Here is a 16,878-nt window from a genome sequence, read left to right as displayed (position 1 = left end):
TATATTTTCAGGTGATCATTTGATTACAATAAATGTTGGAGATGATCAACACTACATAAAAATATAATGATATTAAATGTAATAACTAAGTAATAATTCCTCAAATGAAAGCTCATTGATTAACATATTAGAAAGTTTAAACATTGTCTGTGAATGTTCACCTAGTGCTGAACGCTTGTTTAAACTTTCATAATAATAATATACACAATGATAATAATGATAATAATAATTTGGTAATGAAAGAACCAGGATGTCAATGACACAGTAATTGTCATGATATAAAAAAGAAATTAAGTTATCATTTTTGTATCAAGTGACATTCGTACAATAAAATGCATTTATTGATGCCTATTAATATTTTAAGCTAATTATTATAATTATATTTCTTAATCCGTTATTGTCATTGACTTAAGTTAACGACCATTTTGAAAATTAGCCTTTTTACATAAAGATTGACAGATAGAGAACAAGATATCCACTTTGCACTTTTTCCATATAAAAATATATTAATAAAATTACATTCATTCATGTGTAACTAACATGCTGCAGGATATAACCCTAATCATTCTATAACCGTATCATGTTTTAACGTGTTTGTTGCACCCTCAAGCGATACTTCGTCCATTACACGATTCACAACATGCACCATTCACTCATAGGGTGCATTTTAATGTCCTGTTTTAAGTAGTAAGAAATCGGTTAAGTATACTCATTAAACCAGATTTCGATCAAAATACGCATTTATGTTATCAATATCAAATGCCTGCGATCCCGAAAGAGCCGTTGCACGAGTATTATAAAACATCCGAAGCAAAAGCTCCAGAAATGTCAAAGATGCTAATCGTCGATGTAAAATTTCATTTGCTATAGGCATGTATGTTTACAAGTTTGTACATACAAATATAAATATGTCAGACTGAACAATTGCAGAGCTTCAAATTCGGTAGTAAAATCGATTGCAGTAGAACAAAAAACAGCTCAACTTACACGTTTCACAAATCAAGAAAGCCTGATTCAACTAGAATTGTTTATTGATGTTGTGGATGTTGCTTTTATACCAATAACATACCTAATGAAGCCAATGCCCAAAGATTATAATCGCCTAAATGAGATTGTTGAGTACTTTTTTTTCATTGTCTTCAAAGTAATTAAAATAATTTAAAGCCAGTTAATTACTATAGATGAAAATAAATTGTCTTTTTTTTAAATAAAACTTGATATCTTGTTTAAATACAATATATGATCAAATTGTTTAAATGTATCTTAAATAAATAATAACACAGTCATTTCGGTTTAATTTACTCTTATGGGGCAAGACCTACAAAGTATAAAAACTACTTTACATCTACCAACATTATGTACATAGAAGTTGACACAGAGTAGATGCCTACAACCATGCTAAGCTGTGTATATCTGATATGTGTCTCAATTATAGTAATAGATACGGGTACATCCCAGTTGGTAACCGGCGCCACAGACTGTGGTTCCAATCAAAATGTTAACTTAAGCTAACTGGTAATAGCTTTTAAAAGTAGCTACACATTTGTCCTTGTCTTGTTTTTGTTCTCTGTAGAACACATCATAATTGTTTTCTACAAAGTTTTGAAAAGATTTTTATTTGCGATAGCAAAAAAAAACGAAAGCAGTTCACGTCATGCGTATAATCTGATTTTAATCCAAACATCTTTGTAAAATACCATATGTCAAGATTCTATAACCCTCTTCATAAAATGTTAGCGATGTTTAATTGCATTTTCTTGTCAGCGTGAATCTGACTGTGATTCCAGATTTATGCCGGTCTCTCGTCCGCACATAAACCTTTTCATTCTGCCATTTACAATTGGATTATAACAGTCACATGTTATCGTTGTTCATAAGGTCATTTGCTTGTACACAATATCTAGTCCTCTGAATCATTATCATTTCTTTTGTTTATTTATAATTGACAATCAACATTATATTTTTGATAATTAAGTAATTTTATATTTTTATTATGTAACTTCAACAATGTTTCTTTTTCTATTTTACTATGACCTCAACATAGTTTAAAGATATACATTTCATACATTTTATATATACATGAATGAATGTTGAATATTGAATATTTATTAACCTTTTATATTGATTTTCTTTTCATTTTCAATAGTTTTCTTGTTGCTATGCTTTTACTACATATAAGTGTTGTAATTATTGTTGTAAATTTGTATATTATTTCAACAATGTATTTTTATAATAATGTTTACTTTGATTTTCATATCGTGACATCTGCATTTGAATGTGTGTTCAATTCTAGTTTGGGATTCCTTCTTTAAATTAAATTGGTTAAAGATTGTTTGAATCATGTTCTGTATTGTTTTTTATCTTTATAGATTCTAGCCTACTCAGAAGGGTTGCATGGGCGATGGCACTTCAACGATATACGAGCTATATTCTCAAGGAGGTATCTCCTACAAAACACTGCGTTGGAAATTTTCCTATCAAACAGAAGTAAGAATAAATATTCTTGAAATGTGTTTTTTCTAACAGATGATTTAATAATCATATTCATTAACAAGTAAAGGTAGTGATAAGTAACAAAAGACAAGAAATTCAAGCCTAGCTCTGTTGATCTGATGGATAGCTAGGTTTTTTAACTCAAGTTTTTATGCAACCAACACAATATTACTTTTATAATTAAAATGTTCAGATTGTCTCTTATATTTAATTACAAAAATGTCTACCTTTATTAGATTCTTACCCATCCTAACACTCATCAATCTAAAGAACGTATGATTATCAACATTATTATCAATTTCTAAAGTAGAATAAATTAAAGGAGAGTTTTACAAAATCTCATGTACACTAATTACTATCTTTAAAATGTTCTTTTCATTCCAACTTGGGCCTTACATAAGCAATCTTATATTTTTGGCAACTTATTCCCTATAATCACATCTATCATTGTCAATGTTCTAGTCATTGTAAAGAACCCTAAAACCATTCCTTTCAAAAACCAAAAGGCGTCGCATTCATCTTGGTTATGTTACAGGATATTTGGAAACACTGCATGTAAGACATGTCACATTCGTTTCTATTTGCTATCCATCAGTTCTACACAGCTAGGCTTGTATTTCCAGTCTTATTTATTCATCGCTACCTTTACGATAATAAAATGGCTTCCAAGAAGAATTAGCATTGCAACATTTCAATTTATTCAATCTCGACAAACAAAATTATGATTTTGCTTTTTAAAAAACACAAAATAAACAGTTACATTTAACCAGAATTACATTCTCTTACCCACAATGAGTTCTGATTGACTATATTTTTATGGTTTATTGTGTAAAATATTTTTTTTTTAGATCCATTTTTTGGTCAAAGTGAAACAGTATTTTGGGACAATAATATCTTTCTGCACAGCATACTTTTCAATATTGATTTTCCACTACTTTAAATAAACATTACATATTTTATTTATTATAGGTATAATCTAAATGTTTTTGCAAAACATCTCTAATTTCTCATTGTTTTCAGCTTCTGTGATGTTCAACTTAGCAAACAAAGCAACAGTAAAGAAAGTGGTAGCAGCTCTTCCAAGAGTTGGTGTTGGTCTCAAATATGCTATACCCCCCTCAAGGTGACTTAACTCACTTCTTGTTTTGCTTTCTCAAACTACATTAATAATTACATGGAAAATATGTTCAATATTTTCGCAAATAAGCAAATCAACATTAACAGAAATAATGTTTGAAGCTCAGTCTACACTATCAAAATAGTTTGACAGAAAAAAGTGTGATGTGCCCAAATATGGTAGTGATGATATCATGTCCATATATAGGCACATCATATTTCTTTGTCACATAAAGTTTGATAGTGTAGACAGAGCTTTAGATAAAAATGTTTTCAAAAATATTGTGAATAAGACAAAAAGAAAAGAAGTGCACCAGTCATTCACAATGGGAATTAAAGGGAATGTCAAAACGAATATATGTATGCAAATAATATAATAGTAAATATAATGTTAATGTTGTTTGTAAATTTGCAGACGGGTATCTTTGGCAAGTCCAAAGCAACTGTTTAAGTCGTCAACCATGACACAAGCCTGGCAGAGAAGAGATATCACAAATTTTGAGTATTTAATGTACCTCAATACCATAGCAGGTAATTCTATCATTGACAAGTATTGTCATGATACTGAAATGAAATTAGTTATGCATTTCATTTTTTACATATACTTTTATATTTTTTAATTGGCAACTCCATTAGTAAAAACACATTTGTTAAACGATTTAAAGGCTATCATTAACATCAATGTGACGCACATAAAGCTTGTCTGCTGCATAATCTGTGTCCTTTCGTAAGAAGTTTAACGACAACTATTATCAATTAGAAACTATCACGTTGGCAGTTGATAGAGAAGGGCGTAACAAAATAGTCCCTAGAGGGGTCGTAATTATGGCATGCTTTGTTCCAATGATCTTTTAAAAAGGAATTTTAAAACCAAGTCGATTTTAGACAACGAGATGAAACATCAATCATTCAAATAGAAGAATAAGAACGTGCTATTTTTGAAATTTATCCTAAAATAACTGTCTTATCGTAAATTATTGTTGGTCACTGATGGAGCTTAACCAATTTTATTATGGTTAATCACTGAAGGAGTAAACTCTAGCAGTCAAATTTTAAATGTTCCTTATAATTCATAGAAATAATCTTCATTATCTTAATTATCATCAATACTATAAATCATAATCAAAACATCATAGCAATCATCACAATCATCTACATAATATCTTATGATTATTCTTCATCATTATCATCATCATATTCTTCATCATTATCATCATCATATTCTTCATCATTATTATCATCATCATATTCTTCATCATTATCATCATCATATTCTTCATCATTATCATCATATCTTATCATTATCTACATCATATCCTTCATCATTATCATCATATCTTATCATTATCTACATCATATTCTTCATCATTATCATCATATCTTATCATTATCATCATCATATTCTTCATCATTATCATCATATCTTATCATTATCTACATCATATTCTTCATCATTATCATCATATCTTATCATTATCTACATCATATTCTTCATCATTATCATATCTTATCATTATCTACATCATATTCTTCATCATTATCATCATATATTATCATTATCTACATCATATTCTTCATCATTATCATCATTTCTTATCATTATCTACATCATATTCTTCATCATTATCATCATATCTTATCATTATCATCATCATATTCTTCATCGTTATCATCATATCTTATCATTATCTACATCATATTCTTCATCATTATCATCATATCTTATCATTATCATCGTCATATTCTTCATCGTTATCATCATATCTTATCATTATCTACATCATATTCTTCATCGTTATCATCATATCTTATCATTATCTACATCATATTCTTCATCGTTATCATCATATCTTATCATTATCTACATCATATTCTTCATCATTATCATCATATTCTTCATCATTATCATCATCATATTTTTCATCATTATCATCATCATATTCTTCATCATTATCATCATATTTTCATCATTACCATCATATTCTTCATCATTATCATCATATTCTTCATCATTATCATATTCTTTCAATATTTTCTACTACAACCTTACTATGATGATGCATCAACAATGATGTATTCTTACTATTATAATATTCTACTATCATCATGTCTCCTTCTATAACATTCAGTATTAATACTTTGTACATTAGAACAAGTTAAATGATTATGTTGATATTCAAAGTATATAATTTCAACATCTGACCTATTTCGTCATTTTATATTTACAGGACGAACGTACAATGATATCAACCAATATCCAATCTTCCCTTGGGTGCTAACAAACTATGAATCGACAGAATTGGATCTGACACTTCCAAGTAATTTCAGAGATCTTTCTAAGGTAAGACGTTACTTATTGAATGTTAAGAAACGTTTACTTCGGATTTGGTTACAGTATTGGTATACAACAAGCATAGTGCACTACATTTAACGAGAATTGTTAGCATTTTCCTTTCGTACATGAGGAAAGTGAGGGGAGAGGTTCGGTTAAGGGGTAATTTAAGACTGCTCTTATGTGACAAGGTAGACCTGCTACAGAGTGAATGTTTATTAATATAGGCTGGGTGAATTCAATTTTTAAATTGATTTCCATTTGTCAGACTGCTTGTTGAACATGAAATAAACTTTAAAATGTATGATTGTGTTTTATCATCTGATTATTCTTGTCTTCTCGTCAAAGAGTTGGCTAGTCGAGTGGTTAGGACACTTGACTGTCATACAGAGAGACCTGGGTTCAATTCACACAACTCCAAGTCTACTCAGCTGTAAATGAGTACCTGGTTGAAAATAGTAGGGAAGATAAGGCGGCGTGGAAAGGAACTGGTCACCCTACCACGTAATGCAGAGGCTTAGTACAATGAGCTCCTAACAGCTCATTACCCTATGTTCAGAATAATATTCATTTTTTATTCGTTTTATTTTTTTGAATGAACACGGGACCTTTACCTTCATTCTTGTCTTCAATGCACAATATTGTCTTTTCTAGTTATTTTAGAATTCACTTATTTATCCTGCAATTAGTTTTATTATATGAACCATACATTTTTTTCCTATCACAGCCTATCGGTGCATTGAACCCGAGCCGGAAGGCTTTCTTTCAAGAACGGTATGAAAGTTGGGAAGATGATAAAATACCTCCGTTTCATTATGGAACCCATTACTCTACATCAGCCTTTACCTTAGCATGGCTAATCAGAATCGTAAGTTAAGTCACATTAATCTCCAAACAACACAACAATTATTCACTACAAATGACCTTTGAACCGAGCCAGGGGGCGGATCCAGAATGTTTTAAAACCGGGGAGCGCCAACATATAATAATAATAGCTGTCAAGAATAGTAGTTCATAAATTCATTTTAGCTGTCAAATTCCCTTTGAGCATATTGCATAAGAACCTTTAAAAACATCCATCTTGAAATACAGAAGCTAAATGAAAAAAATAATTAATAATAAATATTCAAATACAAATACTGTATTGGAAGGTTTATGACAGCAACTAGGTAACATTTCACATATATAATGATGTTGAAATAATATTTTTCTTTTGTTCTTTTAGGAACCCTTTTCTACTTTCTTTCTTAATTTACAAGGAGGTAAATTTGACCATGCAACAAGAACATTCTCTTCAATAGCAACTGCATGGAAGAACTCGCAAAGAGATACGTCCGACGTCAAGGTAGAGTTGTAAACCCTCGTAGAGTTTCTAGGTCTCACAGTTTTGTCTCCCATTGCCCTGTTAAGCTACTGTTAAAAATATTATGTTGTTTGGTTGTTAAATGTCTGTAACTATATATTGGTTATTATATAGTAAACTCTAAGCTCAACCAATAGTTCATTGATACATGTAACCAAAATCAAACCATAATTTTTCATCCTTTATATCATCATGCCATCTTTCATTCACCTTCATTTTACAGGAACTGATTCCGGAGTTCTTCTACCTACCAGACATGTTTGTAAATGAGAACAAGTTTAACTTTGGCAAGTTGGAAGATGGAAGCTTAGTTGATGACGTGGTTCTACCACCATGGGCTAAGTCACCAGAGGATTTTATTAGGATCAATAAACTGGTAATTATATATTTCAGCAAGTACTCAAAAGACTAATTTACAGAATGAGAACTTTAGCACATGCTTCTTTTAGTCACTCAGTCATGCTAATCAGTATTGGGGCCAGAATGGTAGACAAGGGCCTCACACTTAGTACCAATTACTAATACTACATCAAGATCATTTTTACAGTCCAATCAAAGTATCATTTTATTTCTTAAGGCTTTGGAGTCCGAGTTTGTGTCATGTCAACTACATCAGTGGATTGACCTGATCTTCGGTTACAAGCAACGTGGACCTGAGGCAGTACGTGCCACCAACGTCTTCTATTACTTGACGTATGAAGACAGCGTCAATCTAGACTCCATTGAAGATCCTGTCATGCGAGAGGTTAACATTTGTTTTATATTCTCTGCGTGCATTAATTAATTATTAATTAAATTAGACACACTGTATCTGAATTTTCCTAATACTCTAACTTGTTTATGACTTACAGGCAATCGAGAATCAAATCAAATCTTTTGGACAGACACCAGTTCAACTCCTAACAGAACCTCATCCTCCTAGAAGTTCAGCTATGCATATGGTAAGTTGTTATCTTACTGAAGTAAGGTACATTCACACCAGTGAACAGAAAATGGTGCTGGTAAATTATTGAATTGGTACTGTCTTTCATTCTGTAAATGTAACTTTAAAAACGAAGGAAGGGAGGTAAACAAGGATATTAACTTAAGCTCTGTCTACATTATCAAAGTTTATGTGACATAAAAATGTGATGTGCCCATATATGGACATGATGCTGATGTCATATCACTACCATATTTGGGCACATCACACTTTTTTTGTCAAACTAGTTTGAGATTAAGAACTAAAGTTGAAAATTAAAAGTAGATAGTGTATGTAACTAATTATTATAACTTTTATTTCTTGTTGCTGCAGACACCAATGATGTATTCAGATCGACTCCAACAGGACGTTTTGATGATCATTAAGTTCCTTTCAAACTCGCCAGTCATCCACGTCTCGGCTAACACGTACCCAGTTGTTCCGACCCCTGCTATTGTCACCGTCGCTAGTAATCAGACATTTGCAATCAATAAGTGGAACAACCAAGTAGCAGGTATGATCCATATATATCCACGAATGGATTCTGGACTATGATTTTTGTTATTTAGGCTATTAATATCATTATTTTTGTTTGTAAACACTATTTTGTTTTGTTCTGTGCTTTACTTGTTTTCTATTTGTTCTAATATGACAATAATGTAATGTTTTCATGGGACTGACTGTTACATGTGAGAGTGTATTGTAATCTTTATTTTAATCTTTTCTTTACAGAGGATACAGGAGTCCCAGGGTTTTCCATGGAAGCCTCAAAGAACTTGTTGATTGACATGGATCCACTGATATGTGAGTTATAGTATATTCATCAGATCATATTCATTAGGTCATCATATATATGGAAGGCCTACCTTTGTATCCTGACTTTAAATGTACATTATCCTTACAAAAAAAATGTATTAAGTTTCTGGTTTATCTATTTCAGTAAAATCAATGAATCTCAAGCCATTAACCTAACATAGACTTTTTCCCAAATTTTAAGGTGAAATTGTTTAACTTTGTATGTCATTCCTGAAATGATAAATCAAAGATTGAAACGTTGAATCATGGCTTGCCTCTTGTTATTTAGAGTCAGTTTTATACTATGTTGTATGTTTCAGTATCCCAGACTGGTATGCATCGTAGGCAGATCACCGATAACATTGATCCTGATATCAAGAAGAAACCTCATTGCTATGTGGTGACTGCTGACAATCGCTTTATAATGGCCTGTGGATTCTGGGACAAGAGCTTCAGGATTTACATGGCAGACACCAGTAAGTACTGGTTGAGGGTGACATGGTAGTCGTTGATGGTGTTTGTAGCACATGTTTCACTGGTTATGTTGATAGCGAGGAGTGGAGTTGTAGCTTGGTGGTTATGATGCTTGGCTACCAATCCAATGGTCCTGGGTTCTGTCATATGTCAGGATTTTTTCTAATGACAAATGACAAATTATAACTCCACTCCCAAAGACTTGTAAAAAGACTTTGTTTATGTACAGCATTTTGTGTATATGTTGAACGTGATTGCCACTTTTAAGAAGGATAGTGAGCAATTTGCCTAAATATAAACCAAAAAAAAAAAAAAAGATACTACAAGAGCTGAGATGAATTAGCTGCCACCTTATACAGCAGATTCAATCAAGCTCTCAATGCACTGATATTCATGTTGAACTGTTCTATTTATAGGTAAAGTGAGTCAGGTGGTTTATGGACACTGGGACGTTGTAACTTGCTTGGTCCGGTCCGAATGTCCAGTTAGTGGTGATTGTTATATTGTATCTGGCTCCAGAGATGCTACTCTGCTTGTGTGGCATTGGAGTGCTAAGTTACAGTGGGTATTAGGTGATGCTCATATGCATGGTAAGTTCAATTTATGTTCATATTTATGTTGTTTTTCTTACTGTCACTTGTGATTGGTCAACTCACTTGTGTTGTGCCTACGTTGTTGAGTTGCATCCAACTTCTTTAGATTGAGATTTATTTGGTCCTTGCGGAAATTCATGACACTTTGGTACTTTCATCCCAATGGTACTTTCATGACACTTTGGTACTTTCATCCCAATGGTACTTTCATCCCAATGGTACTTTCATCCCAATGGTACTTTCATCCCAATGGTACTTTCATCCCAATGGTACTTTCATCCCAATGGTACTTTCATCCTAATGGTACTTTCATCCCAATGGTACTTTCATCCCAATGGTACTTTCATCCCGATGGTACTTTCATCCCGATGGTACTTTCATCCCAATGCACATTCATCCCAATAGTACTTTCATCCCAATAGTACTTTCATCCCAATGGTACTTTCATCCCAATGGTACTTTCATCCCAATGGTACTTTCATCCCAATGGTACTTTCATCCCAATGGTACTTTCATCCCAATGGTACTTTCATCCCAATGGTACTTTCATCCCAATGGTACTTTCATCCCAATGGTACTTTCATCCCAATGGTACTTTCATCCCAATGGTATTTTCATCCCAATGTACTTTCATTACATCTTTTCAGGTGAAGTTGCAACACCAAGATCAATTCTAACTGGGCATGACACTGAGATCACATGTGCTGCAGTGTGCACTGAACTAGGTTTAGTTGCTAGTGGGGCCAAAGGTGAGTGCTAAGATTATTTCAGCAAGCTTGTTAAAGTTTGACCTGATCATTACTAAAACTAGAAACTAAAGCTCTCTCAAACTTTATGTGACAAAAAAAATATATATGGACACGATAGTGTCATATCACTACCATATTTGGTCATATCACTACCATATTTGGTCATATCACTACCATATTTGGCCACATCACACTTTTTTTTCAAAATAGTGTAGACAGAAGAAACGGAGATATTCAAAGCACAGAATTAGTTCAATGCTTGCTATTGGTCTTTTTATTTGTTATTTTATTTCATACCACATCAAATGGTATACAACAGTCAAAACCACTATTAAATACAATCAAACTTAATTTTAATACAAATTCAAGAAATACAAAACTACAACCAATCACTAGACGTTTGAATGGCTAATTTTCTTCTTTTTTTATTATCTTAGGAGGAACATGTTTACTACACACAGTAACTGGTGACCTGCTGCGAACCTTGACCCCTCCGACAGAGTGCACTTCACCTAGACTGGCATCAATGGCTGCAGAGACCGGCGTGATCCTCATAGCTTATGACAAAGGCCAAATCTGTTCTTTTACAATTAATGGAAAATTTCTTGAAATGGCAGTTGTGTCTAACACAATCAATGTATGTAACGTCATTATGTTTTTTTTAACAGGTGAAAAAAATGTTTCACTACATGAAATGTCATCATTCTAGAATGATTTTGGAAAAGTTGTCATGATAAGTACATATCAACCTGTTGCATTGAATTGCTAAGTTTGTCTATTATAGACTTGCCCTAACTCTGTAGTTATTGTCTTTTTTATATTAGTCCACCAGTCGACATTTCAATTTTTGTTTGACTCAAGTATTATATGTATGAAACGCTATGTGTGCCTAAATATTCATCTTTTTACAAATACGCAATATTTAATGAAATGAAATTTAATATCAAATATTTTATTAACTCTTAGGCATTGAGAATGAAGGCTGAAGGAGATTATTTTATCACTGGAGGTGATGGTAAAGTAGTGCAAGTGTGGAGGACTCATGATCTTCAACTCATGTACAGTTTCCCTCTGTGTGATGCCTCCATCTTAGCTTTAGATATAGCTTATGGTCAAAAGTAAGTTACAAAATGTTGTTATTTTATTTATACTGAGTAACCTCTTCAGTCAAAGACTGGTCTCCCAGAGTAACCCTAACCAGAATCAGTGGTTGTGTGTATACTAGTACACCAGGGTAACCTCCTACTTGTCTTGAAAGATATACTAGGTTCTTTAAAGTGCACATGAGCTGGATGTGTACACTGGACCTACAGTTTATAGTCCTTATCCGAGACTTGCACTCTGAATACTCTCTCAATAGCAGACAAAGTTGGGTCGGCTTAATATTAGGTAAAAAAGAATTTGGTACCCTTAGGACCTCAAGAAAAATCTGGTTTGTGGAGAGTTTCCAGTTTTTAAAGAGTGGACTCTATTTTAAGTTACAGTAGACAATTGAACCCTCTTTTAGGACACTTTTCATTGAAACAATTGAGAGCCAATATTTGTTTTAACTTTCTTGGGAACTTTATTCAATCAATCATAATAATTTTTTTAGTCATAATAATGATAACCATATTAACGTGTAGTACAACCATAATTTACAAAAAAAACCAATATTAATTATAGAATATGTAAGTTGTTATTTACTAATGATAATTATAATAGATGTAGAATAGTTTTAAACTATGGCCAAGCTCTATTCAGGTGACACCCTGATTCTTGAGGAGGTCCCTTGATAGATGTAGAATAGTTTTAAACTATAGCCAAGCTCTATTCAGGTGACACCCTGATTCCTGAAGAGGTCCCTTGATAGATGTAGAATAGTTTTAAACTATAGCCAAGCTCTATTCAGGTGACACCCTGATTCCTGAAGAGGTCCCTTGATAGATGTAGAATAGATTTAAACTATGGCCAAGCTCTATTCAGGTGATACCCTGATTCCTGAAGAGGTCCCTTGATCGGTGTTCTACTGTCTTAATGTTTATCTGTATTATTTGTTTCCCTTCAGAACTATAATAGCAGGAATGGCAACAGGGAGCATTGTTGCATTCCGAATTAACTTTCACAAGTGGCACCATGAATTCCGTGAGGCATATTGAAGTTGTCGCCCTCTAGAATGAAGGATGAGAAGCTTACTCTACACTACACTACTAATAGAAAGAAAATTAATAGCGAGATTAGTAAGGTGTTTTGAGAATGAACGTGTGTAGTTATAATAAATAAACTTTTTAGTTATTTTTCTTTCAATATTACAAAACTGTATTACTTGCTTATGAGTTTATCAGGGGTCCAGAATCCAGAATTTTCTAAACTGGTAACATTTAATGTTATTAGTCTGTCAAAAATAGATATCAAATAGTAGTTCTTATTTCAATTTTTATTGTCAAAAAGGAAGAGTGTATGACCCTAGCACAACCCGTGAATCCGCCCCTGTTTATTATTAATATTAAATAACTTACTAGGCTAAAACGAATAATGCATGATTGACTGAATAAAATGTTTGAAATAAGAGTAAGCTAGAGTAACCTCTAGATTCTATGAGATTAAAGTAGCCTTTGGTTTTTATTAAAGACCGCAATGTAAACTAAATACTATAAAGTACACAGAGAGTGAAGGCAACAACAAGGTTTAAGTTGTGAATGTTGCTTGTTATAAATGATTTATAGGTCTAGTTTATTTGTTGCTAAATGTAGTTAACACGTTCAACTGGACACCATAGTTGGGCTGGTATGTTGGTTTTCATAATACATTTTGAATGGAATAAATGCGGGATATAACAGTGTATAACCTTACACATTTTTTTTTATTTTTGGGAGAGCCACCAAGTTTTAAGGAATTTATTGTATTTGGTTGTTGTTGGTAAAATGTATTATTTCATCTATATGAATATTTTTAATGTCTGTTGTCTTGTGTGTCTAATTGCAATTTAATATTTTTACTATTATTAATTAAAATTTGTTTTTAACGGATGCAATATCTAAATTTAAACAAAAACATTGATGCATACGTTAAAAATGGCGATTTGAGTGAAATTTGTTCATTTTTTTTTTAAAGGTTAATTTCATTCTTTTATATTATTTATAGATTCCGTATTTACCTAATATATAGAGGGCACTAGTCAGATATCTATATTGATTATAAAATATGAATACTGTTTCGTTTTTAATATACATGGGACCAGCATTTATAATAAGGCTTCTTGTTAACACAGCTGTACAAATATTTCTTGCTTGTTTAATTATTCTATCTGGTTGAAAACTAGTTTTATACCAATTCTAATATATCATCGTTTTGTACATGTTATACATGTAGGTAACAGCAGTCTATATAAATTAGAGGTCTATATAAATATGTATGTGTATATATTGGTCTGTTGGATATCTTTGTAAATTAAGCGTGAACAGACCACGTGACATCATGCAATACGAATGAGATAGCTTGTGTTAGAAATGTAGCGCCCTTGTTAACTTGTGACGCACCTGCAGTATGTTGTTTTCTTTTGATATATCATTCTCCATAAACTTGTACGATTGAATCACCTTGATATAGATTTACATAATTGTATCTTAACTCTTGATATTTTAGTCATTCTTCACTTGTTTTCTGTATCAAATTAATTTCGTAGTTTCAAATCTTCGGACATACTCAAAAGGAGAGATTTTTTAAAACAAATATTGTAACTGTTATCAGCTTCTCAAGACATGCTTCTAGATAAGTCACGGCTCGGAAATCAAAGCTTGGTTTCCGCTAGGACGTAAGCGCAACGCAAGCGAGTTGACCAATGACAAGCGACAGTTCGGATCCATCGCTTGTGATTGGTCAAATTACGTTGCACGTACGTCCTTGCGTGTTGAAACCAAGCTTAAAGTCTTGTTTGGTGCGCGTTTGCCTAGCAATCATTATCTCTCGAACCTTGGGGAAGGGGCATGAAAAACACATAGGCCTAGTTTTCAGACAAAAATAATAACAACAAAATGCTTCATTTAAATTTATTAGTTATCGATAACATTTCTATTAATATTTCCATCATTGTAGAATTTTGTATGCGATGTTTTTTAATGTTTTGCCTTGGTATATTTATTTTCATTGTATGATGAATGTATTGTAGTAATTCATCTATAGGCGATCTACGGTATATCATAGTATCGAAAAGTTAGCAAAAATGGAAAATAAATTGGGAAAATTATATGTGTTTTTTTCATATTAGTTGTTGATCGGTGTACCCGATGTCCACGGCTCGAAAGTCACGGGCGGCTCGGGGGGTTGAAGGATTAATGGATCAACGGCGAACTTTCTCCATCGTTGATGGTTGTTGCCGTTGTTGTTGCCGTTGTTGTTGCCGTTGTTGTTGCCGTTGTTGTTGCCGTTGTTGTTGCCGTTGTTGTTGCCGTTGTTGTTGCCGTTGTCGGCGGAATGAAAATCATGGGCGGCCCGCGGGGTTTAGGGGTTAATGGTTTAAGTAAGTGAATGATGGGTGTTGTTGTCCAGCTGTCTCCATCGTTGATGGGTGTTGTTGTCCACCTGTCTCCATCTGTGATGGGTGTTGGTGTTGTTGTTGCCGGCGGCACGAAAAGATCGGTGGTGGCATAAGGCAATGACTCGCCTTCTCCGCCGTCTTTGCTTCCAGCATCGCCGACGTTGCTTCCATCATCGCCGCCGTTGCCTTCATCATCAACGTCGTTGCCTTCATCATCGCCGTCGTTGCTTCCATTATCGCCGACGTTGCCTTCATCATCACCGCCGTCGAGGCTTCCATTATCGCCGACGTTGCCTTCATCATCACCGCCGTCGAGGCTTCCATTATCGCCGTCGTTGACTTCATCATCACCGCCGTCGAGGCTTCCATCATCGCCGTCGAGGTTTCCATCATCGCCTACGTTGCCTTCATCATCGCCGTCGAGGCTTCCATCATCGCCGACGTTGCTTCCATCATCGCCGACGTTGCTTCCATCATCGCCGACGTTGATTCCATTATCGCCGTCGTTGACTTCATCATCACCGCCGTCGAGGCTTCCATTATCGCCGTCGTTGCCTTCATCATCACCGCCTACGTTGCTTCCATCATCGCCTACGTTGCTTCCATCATCGCCTACGTTGCTTCCATCATCGCCTACGTTGCTTCCATCATCGCCTACGTTGCTTCCATCATCGCCGACGTTGCTTCCATCATCGCCTACGTTGCTTCCATCATCGCCGACGTTGCTTCCATCATCGCCGACGTTGCTTCCATCATCGCCGACGTTGCTTCCATCATCGCCGACGTTGCTTCCAGCATCGCCTACGTTGCTTCCATCATCGCCTACGTTGCTTCCATCATCGCCGACGTTGCTTCCATCATCGCCGACGTTGATTCCATTATCGCCGTCGTTGACTTCATCATCACCGCCGTCGAGGCTTCCATTATCGCCGTCGTTGCCTTCATCATCACCGTCTACGTTGCTTCCCTCATCGCCAACGTTGCTTCCATCATCGCCTACGTTGCTTCCATCATCGCCTACGTTGCTTCCATCATCGCCTACGTTGCTTCCATCATCGCCTACGTTGCTTCCATCATCGCCTACGTTGCTTCCATCATCGCCTACGTTGCTTCCATCATCGCCTACGTTGCTTCCAGCATCGCCTACGTTGCTTCCATCATCGCCTACGTTGCTTCCATCACCGCCGACGTTGCTTCCATCATCGCCTACGTTGCTTCCATCATCGCCTACGTTGCTTCCAGCATCGCCTACGTTGCTTCCATCATCGCCTACGTTGCTTCCAGCATCGCCTACGTTGCTTCCATCATCGCCTACGTTGCTTCCATCATCGCCTACGTTGCTTCCATCATCGCCTACGTTGCTTCCATCATCGCCGACGTTGCTTCCATCATCGCCTACGTTGCTTCCATCATCGCCTACGTTGCTTCCAGCATCGCCTACGTTGCTTCCATCATCGCCTACGTTGCTTCCATCATCGCCGACGTT

At 34.6% G+C, this 16,878-nt stretch overlaps 1 protein-coding gene across 2 annotated transcripts in view; it reads left to right on the top strand.

Annotated features, from left to right (window-relative positions):
* Positions 1-15,101, top strand: part of LOC144843708 (neurobeachin-like) — a 101,657-nt gene extending 86,556 nt beyond the window's left edge. For both annotated transcript variants that reach the window (XM_078700602.1, XM_078700601.1), the window contains exons 38-54: positions 2,370-2,487; positions 3,514-3,616; positions 4,025-4,140; positions 5,838-5,950; positions 6,669-6,809; positions 7,167-7,286; positions 7,528-7,680; positions 7,882-8,049; positions 8,156-8,245; positions 8,599-8,779; positions 8,998-9,069; positions 9,381-9,536; positions 9,951-10,124; positions 10,775-10,876; positions 11,314-11,513; positions 11,843-11,994; positions 12,924-15,101. In XM_078700602.1, the coding sequence (XP_078556728.1) occupies positions 2,370-2,487; positions 3,514-3,616; positions 4,025-4,140; positions 5,838-5,950; positions 6,669-6,809; positions 7,167-7,286; positions 7,528-7,680; positions 7,882-8,049; positions 8,156-8,245; positions 8,599-8,779; positions 8,998-9,069; positions 9,381-9,536; positions 9,951-10,124; positions 10,775-10,876; positions 11,314-11,513; positions 11,843-11,994; positions 12,924-13,014 (2,250 nt within the window). In that variant the 3' untranslated portion in view covers positions 13,015-15,101. The remainder of the gene's footprint in view (positions 1-2,369; positions 2,488-3,513; positions 3,617-4,024; positions 4,141-5,837; positions 5,951-6,668; positions 6,810-7,166; positions 7,287-7,527; positions 7,681-7,881; positions 8,050-8,155; positions 8,246-8,598; positions 8,780-8,997; positions 9,070-9,380; positions 9,537-9,950; positions 10,125-10,774; positions 10,877-11,313; positions 11,514-11,842; positions 11,995-12,923) is intronic.
* Positions 15,102-16,878: the final 1,777 nt, after the last annotated feature.

The sequence above is a fragment of the Antedon bifida genome, chromosome 5 (assembly GCF_963402885.1).
Source record: "Antedon bifida chromosome 5, ecAntBifi1.1, whole genome shotgun sequence".
Taxonomy (NCBI): domain Eukaryota; kingdom Metazoa; phylum Echinodermata; class Crinoidea; order Comatulida; family Antedonidae; genus Antedon; species Antedon bifida.
This window is presented reverse-complemented; position numbering and strand designations above follow the sequence as displayed.